Source organism: Oncorhynchus keta, unplaced genomic scaffold (genome assembly GCF_023373465.1).
Source record: "Oncorhynchus keta strain PuntledgeMale-10-30-2019 unplaced genomic scaffold, Oket_V2 Un_contig_4305_pilon_pilon, whole genome shotgun sequence".
Taxonomy (NCBI): Eukaryota; Metazoa; Chordata; class Actinopteri; order Salmoniformes; family Salmonidae; genus Oncorhynchus; species Oncorhynchus keta.
In genome coordinates, this window is record NW_026287699.1 from 1 (window position 1) to 7,500 (window position 7,500).

The following is a 7,500-nucleotide window of genomic DNA, read 5'->3' on the forward strand; positions in this document are numbered from 1 at the left end:
CATTTGAGCCATTTGTGTGGCTGGTCATGCGTTTTTGTTTTTCCCATTTAGCTTGGAGAAGGTCCTTGAAGCAGTCACCACAGCAGGAGAACACAGGGCCACAGAGAGGTTCAGTCCAATCGTAGAAGGACTCAGAGATCGCTCCGTCCAATTACAAGTAAGTGCAAAGGGGTCTTTACTCGCTGCTAGAACCAGGGTCCCAAATGGCATCCTATTACCTATGTGGTGCACTGCTTTTGACCAGAGCCCTGTGGGTCAAAGTAGTTCACTTACACAGGGAATAAGGTGCCGTTTGGTCGGCTGCTGGAATCAGACACTCAGCGTTGTTGTTTTCAAAGCCAAAAAATAAAAGATATGAGGAGAGAGATAGTATGAAACGATTCACAGAAACTATTCTTAATGTTGTGCACTATACAGATTCACCTAGTCAGCCCTGTCTCTCTCTCTCTGTCTCTCTGTCTCTCTCTCTCTCTCTGTCTCTCCTCTCTCTGTCTCTCCTCTCTCTGTCTCTCCTCTCTCTCTCTCTCTCCTCTCTCCCTCTCTGTCTCTCTCTGTCTCTGTCTCTCTCTCCTCTCTCTGTCTCTCCTCTCTCTCTCTCTCCTCTCCCTCTCTCCCTCTCTCTCCTCTCTCCCTCTCTCTCTCTCTCTCCTCTCTCCCTCTCTCCTCTCTCTCTGTCTCTCTCTCTCTCTCTCTCTCTCTCTCTCTCTCTCTCTCTCTCTCTCTCTCTCTCTCTCTCTCTCTCTCTCTCTCTCTCTCTGTCTCTGTCTCTGTCTCTGTCTCTGTCTCTGTCTCTGTCTCTCTCTGTCTCTCTCTCTCTCTGTCTCTCTCTCTCTCTGTCTCTCACTCTCTCTGTCTCTCTGTCTCTCTCTGTCTCTCTCTCTCTCTGTCTCTCTCTCTCTCTCTCTCTCTCTCTCTCTCTCTCTCTCTCTCTCTCTCTCTCTCTCTCTCTCTCTCTCTCCTCTCTCCTCTCTGTCTCTCTGTCTCTCTGTCTCCCTCTCATCTCTCTGTCTGTCTCTGTCTCTGTCTCTCTCTCTGTCTCTGTCTCTGTCTCTGTCTCTCTGTCTCTCTCTCTCTCTGTCCCTCTTTCTCCTCTCTCTCTCTCTCTCTCTCTTCTCTCTCTGTCCCTCTTTCTCCTCTGTCTCTCTCTCTCTCTCCCCTCCCATCTCCCTCCCATCTCTAATAATTCATTATGTTGTAAGGTCCACATTAGCAGGAGGAGGGTGAGTGTAATCATAGTAACTATATGCCTCAATGCTTTCACAACACGATAAACCCAGATGCAGATCAAGTTGATCTGATTATGGTGTTGAGAAGGAACACACAATGTATTTTATATGGAATACAATCTACATGGATCATAATGTGTTTTATATGGAATATAATCTAAATGGATCATAATTTGTACAACGAAAGGTCTCATGTCCTTCGGGTTCTGAGTGCTGAGTCCTCTGGTGGCAACACAAATGGAGCTCCTATAGAACCCCTATTCCCTATAGGCAATAGGGTCTAAAGTAGTGCACTATATCGGGAATAGGGTCTAAAGACACCAGGGTGGAGGTCTGGTATCATTAGACACCATGGTGGAGGTCTGGTATCATTAGACACCATGGGTCTGGTATCATTAGACACCAGGGGTGGAGGTCTGGTATCATTAGACACCAGGGTGGAGGTCTGGTATCATTAGAACACCAGGGTGGAGGTCTGGTATCATTAGACACCAGGGTGGAGGTCTGGTATCATTAGACACCAGGGTGGTGGTCTGGTATCATTAGACACCAGGGTGGTGGTCTGGTATCATTAGACACCAGGGTGGGAGGTCTAAAGTATCACTATATCGGGAATAGTCTAAAGGGTGGAGGTCTGGTATCATTAGACACCAGGGTGGAGGTCTGGTATCATTAGACACCATGGTGGAGGTCTGGTATCATTAGACACCAGGGTGGAGGTCTGGTATCATTAGACACCAGGCTGGAGGTCTGGTATCATTAGACACCAGGGTGGTGGTCTGGTATCATTAGACACCAGGGTGGAGGTCTGGTATCATTAGACACCAGGGTGGAGGTCTGGTATCATTAGACACCAGGGTGGAGGTCTGGTATTATTAGACACCAGGGTGGAGGTCTGGTATCATTAGACACCATGGTGGAGGTCTGGTATCATTAGACACCAGGGTGGAGGTCTGGTATCATTAGACACCAGGGTGGAGGTCTGGTATCATTAGACACCAGGGTGGAGGTCTGGTATCATTAGACACCAGGGTGGAGGTCTGGTATCATTAGACACCAGGGTGGAGGTCTGGTATCATTAGACACCAGGGTGGAGGTCTGGTATCATTAGACACCAGGGTGGAGGTCTGGTATCATTAGACACCAGGGTGGAGGTCTGGTATCATTAAACACCAGGGTGGAGGTCTGGTATCATTAGACACCAGGGTGGAGGTCTGGTATCATTAGACACCAGGGTGGAGGTCTGGTATCATTAGACACCAGGGTGGAGGTCTGGTATCATTCAACACCAGGGTGGAGGTCTGGTCTGACAGGAGGGTGGAGGTCTGGTATCATTAGACACCAGGGTGGAGGTCTGGTATCATTAGACACCAGGGTGGAGGTCTGGTATCATTAGACACCAGGCTGGAGGTCTGGTATCATTAGACACCAGGCTGGAGGTCTGGTATCATTAGACACCAGGGTGGAGGTCTGGTATCATTAGACACCAGGGTGGAGGTCTGGTATCATTAGACACCAGGCTGGAGGTCTGGTATCATTAGACACCAGGGTGGAGGTCTGGTATCATTAGACACCAGGGTGGAGGTCTGGTATCATTAGACACCAGGCTGGAGGTCTGGTATCATTAGACACCAGGCTGGAGGTCTGGTATCATTAGACACCAGGCTGGAGGTCTGGTATCATTAGACACCAGGGTGGAGGTCTGGTATCATTAGACACCAGGGTGGAGGTCTGGTATCATTAGACACCAGGGTGGAGGTCTGGTATCATTAGACACCAGGGTGGAGGTCTGGTATCATTAGACACCAGGGTGGAGGTCTGGTATCATTAGACACCAGGGTGGAGGTCTGGTATCATTAAACACCAGGGTGGAGGTCTGGTATCATTAAACACCAGGGTGGTGGTCTGGTATCATTAAACACCAGGGTGGAGGTCTGGTATCATTAGACACCAGGGTGGAGGTCTGGTATCATTAGACACCAGGGTGGAGGTCAGGTATCATTAGACACCAGGGTGGAGGTAAATGGTATCATTAGACACCAGGCTGGAGGACTGGTATCATAGACACCAGGGTGGAGACTGGTATCATTAAACACCAGGGTGGAGGTCTGGTATCATTAAAGACTAGGGTGTCTGTATCATTAGACAGGGAGGGTGGAGGTCTGTATCATTAAACACCAGGGTGGAGGTCTGGTATCATTGACACCAGGGTGGAGTCTGGATCATTAGACACCAGGCTGGAGGTCTGGTATCAGGAGACACCAGGGTGGGAGGCTGCTGATCATTAGACACCAGGGTGGAGGTCTGGTATCATTAAACATAGGGTGGAGGTCTGGTATCATTAGACACCAGGGTGGAGTCTGTATCATTAGACACCAGGGTGGAGGTCTGGTATCAACAGACACCAGGGTCATGTTTAGACCTTTTAGTGGTGTGGATCCATCAGGAGGGCTGTTATCTCCTCTTAGCTACGAGACAAGGAGAGGATCCCCTTTAACCCCGTTTGTATTAACTCACACCAGCCTCTCTGCTATTCTTATCTCAGTGTGTGTGTGTGCGTGCGTGCGTGCGTGCAGCCCTGCTGTGTTCCCTGCTTGGCCCTGATTCAGATGAAGTGTCCTTGAACGCTGCAGTTGACTTCAGGAAGGTGTCGTAACTTGAGGATAAATACGAGAGGAAGTGTAGACTAGGCTGCTGAACAGACGATAGGAGAGGAAGTGTAGACTAGGCTGCTGAACAGACGATAGGAGAGGAAGTGTAGACTAGGCTGCAGACGATAGGAGATGAAGTGTAGACTAGGCTGCAGACGATAGGAGAGGAAGTGTAGACTAGGCTGCTGAACAGACGATAGGAGAGGAAGTGTAGACTAGGCTGCTGAACAGACGATAGGAGATGAAGTGTAGACTAGGCTGCTGAACAGACGATAGGAGATGAAGTGTAGACTAGGCTTCTGAACAGACGATAGGAGAGGAAGTGTAGACTAGGCTGCAGACGATAGGAGAGGAAGTGTAGACTAGGCTGCTGAACAGACGATAGGAGAGGAAGTGTAGACTAGGCTGCAGACGATAGGAGAGGAAGTGTAGACTAGGCTGCAGACGATAGGAGAGGAAGTGTAGACTAGGCTGCAGACGATAGGAGATGAAGTGTAGACTAGGCTGCAGACGATAGGAGAGGAAGTGTAGACTAGGCTGCTGAACAGACGATAGGAGATGAAGTGTAGACTAGGCTGCAGACGATAGGACAGGAAGTGTAGACTAGGCTGCTGAACAGACGATAGGAGATGAAGTGTAGACTAGGCTGCTGAACAGACGATAGGAGAGGAAGTGTAGACTAGGCTGCTGAACAGACGATAGAAGAGGAAGTGTAGACTAGGCTGCTGAACAGACGATAGGAGAGGAAGTGTAGACTAGGCTGCTGAACAGACGATAGGAGATGAAGTGTAGACTAGGCTGCAGACGATAGGAGAGGAAGTGTAGACTAGGCTGCTGAACAGACGATAGGAGATGAAGTGTAGACTAGGCTGCAGACGATAGGAGAGGAAGTGTAGACTAGGCTGCTGAACAGACGATAGGAGATGAAGTGTAGACTAGGCTGCTGAACAGACGATAGGAGATGAAGTGTAGACTAGGCTGCTGAACAGACGATAGGAGATGAAGTGTAGACTAGGCTGCTGAACAGACGATAGGAGAGGAAGTGTAGACTAGGCTGCAGACGATAGGAGAGGAAGTGTAGACTAGGCTGCTGAACAGACGATAGGAGATGAAGTGTAGACTAGGCTGCTGAACAGACGGTAGGAGAGGAAGTGTAGACTAGGCTGCTGAACAGACGATAGGAGAGGAAGTGTAGACTAGGCTGCTGAACAGACGATAGGAGAGGAAGTGTAGACTAGGCTGCTGAACAGACGATAGGAGAGGAAGTGTAGACTAGGCTGCTGAACAGACGATAGGAGAGGAAGTGTAGACTAGGCTGCTGAACAGACGATAGGAGATGAAGTGTAGACTAGGCTGCTGAACAGACGATAGGAGATGAAGTGTAGACTAGGCTGCAGACGATAGGAGAGGAAGTGTAGACTAGGCTGCTGAACAGACGATAGGAGATGAAGTGTAGACTAGGCTGCTGAACAGACGATAGGAGAGGAAGTGTAGACTAGGCTGCTGAACAGACGATAGGAGAGGAAGTGTAGACTAGGCTGCTGAACAGACGATAGGAGAGGAAGTGTAGACTAGGCTGCTGAACAGACGATAGGAGAGGAAGTGTAGACTAGGCTGCTGCAGACGATAGGAGAGGAAGTGTAGACTAGGCTGCTGAACAGACGATAGGAGAGGAAGTGTAGACTAGGCTGCAGAACAGATAGGAGAGGAAGTGTAGACTAGGCTGCTGAACAGGCGATAGGAGATGAAGTGTAGACTAGGCTGCTGAACAGACGATAGGAGAGGAAGTGTAGACTAGGCTGCTGAACACGATAGGAGAGGAAGTGTAGACTAGGCTGCTGAACAGACGATAGGAGATGAAGTGTAGACTAGGCTGCTGAAGAAACGATAGGAGAGGAAGTGTAGACTAGGCTGCTGAACAGACGATAGGAGATGAAGTGTAGACTAGGCTGCTGAACAGACGATAGGAGAGGAAGTGTAGGTGGAGGCTGCTGAACAGACTATAGGAGAGGAAGTGTAGACTAGGCTGCTGAACAGACGATAGGAGAGGAAGTGTAGACTAGGCTGCTGAACAGACGATAGGAGATAAAGTGTAGACTAGGCTGCTGAACAGACGATAGGAGAGGAAGTGTAGACTAGGCTGCTGAACAGACGATAGGAGAGGAAGTGTAGACTAGGCTGCAGACGATAGGAGATGAAGTGTAGCTCCACTGTGGTCTGACTGGATGGTCTGGTGTGCTCTGACAGGAGGGTGGATGGACTGGTCTGGTCTGACAGGAGGGTGGATGGACTGGTGTGGTCTGACTGGAGGGTGGATGGACTGGTCTGACTGGAGGGTGGGTGGTCTGGTCTGACTGGAGGGTGGATGGACTGGTGTGGTCTGACTGGAGGGTGGATGGACTGGTGTGGTCTGACAGGAGGGTGGATGGTCTGGTGTGGTCTGACAGGAGGTGGATGGACTGGTGGATGGACTGGTCTGACTGGAGGGTGGATGGACTGGTGTGGTCTGACTGGGCTGGAGGGTGGATGGACTGGTGTGGTCTGACTGGATGGGGTGGATGGACTGGTGTGGTCTGACTGGAGGGTGGATGGTCTGGTGGTCTGACTGGAGGGTGGATGGACTGGTGTGGTCTGACTGGAGGGTGGATGGACTGGTCTGGACTGGTCTGACTGGAGGGTGGATGGACTGGTGTGGTCTGACTGGAGGGTGGATGGACTGGTCTGGTCTGGTCTGACAGGAGGGTGGATGGACTGGTCTGGTCTGACTGGAGGGTGGATGGACTGGTCTAACTGGAGGGTGGATGGACTGGTGTGGTCTGACTGGAGGGTGGATGGACTGGTGTGGTCTGACTGGAGGGTGGATGGACTGGTGTGGTCTGACTGGAGGGTGGATGGACTGGTGTGGTCTGACTGGAGGGTGGATGGACTGGTGTGGTCTGACTGGAGGGTGGATGGTCTGGTGTGGTCTGACAGGAGGGTGGATGGACTGGTGTGGTCTGACTGGAGGGTGGATGGACTGGTCTGGTCTGGTCTGACTGGAGGGTGGATGGACTGGTGTGGTCTGACTGGAGGGTGGAGGACTGGTGTAGTCTGACTGGAGGGTGGATGGACTGGTGTGGTCTGACTGGAGGGTGGATGGACTGGTCTGGTCTGACAGGAGGTGGATGGACTGGTGTGGTCTGACTGGAGGGTGGATGGACTGGTGTGGTCTGACTGGAGGGTGGATGGACTGGTCTGGACTGGTCTGACTGGAGGGTGGATGGACTGGTCTGGACTGGTCTGACTGGAGGGTGGAGGACTGGTGTAGTCTGACTGGAGGGTGGATGGACTGGTGTGGTCTGACTGGAGGGTGGATGGTCTGGTCTGACTGGAGGGTGGATGGACTGGTGTGGTCTGACTGGAGGGTGGATGGACTGGTGTGGTCTGACTGGAGGGTGGATGGACTGGTCTGGTCTGACAGGAGGGTGGATGGACTGGTGTGGTCTGACTGGAGGGTCGATGGACTGGTGTGGTCTGACAGGAGGGTGGATGGACTGGTGTGGTCTGACAGGAGGGTGGATGGACTGGTGTGGTCTGACTGGAGGGTGGGTGGTCTGGTCTGACAGGAGGGTGGATGGACTGGT

At 51.3% G+C, this 7,500-nt stretch overlaps 1 protein-coding gene across 1 annotated transcript in view; it reads left to right on the forward strand.

Moving 5' to 3' along the window:
• Positions 1–51: 51 nt before the first annotated feature.
• Positions 52–7,500, forward strand: part of LOC127924573 (protein diaphanous homolog 3-like) — a gene marked incomplete at its 5' end in the record, with an annotated part of 65,622 nt that continues 58,173 nt past the window's right edge. Inside the window, one exon of the mRNA XM_052509282.1 lies at positions 52–157. Within this exon, the coding sequence (XP_052365242.1) occupies positions 52–157 (106 nt within the window). The remainder of the gene's footprint in view (positions 158–7,500) is intronic.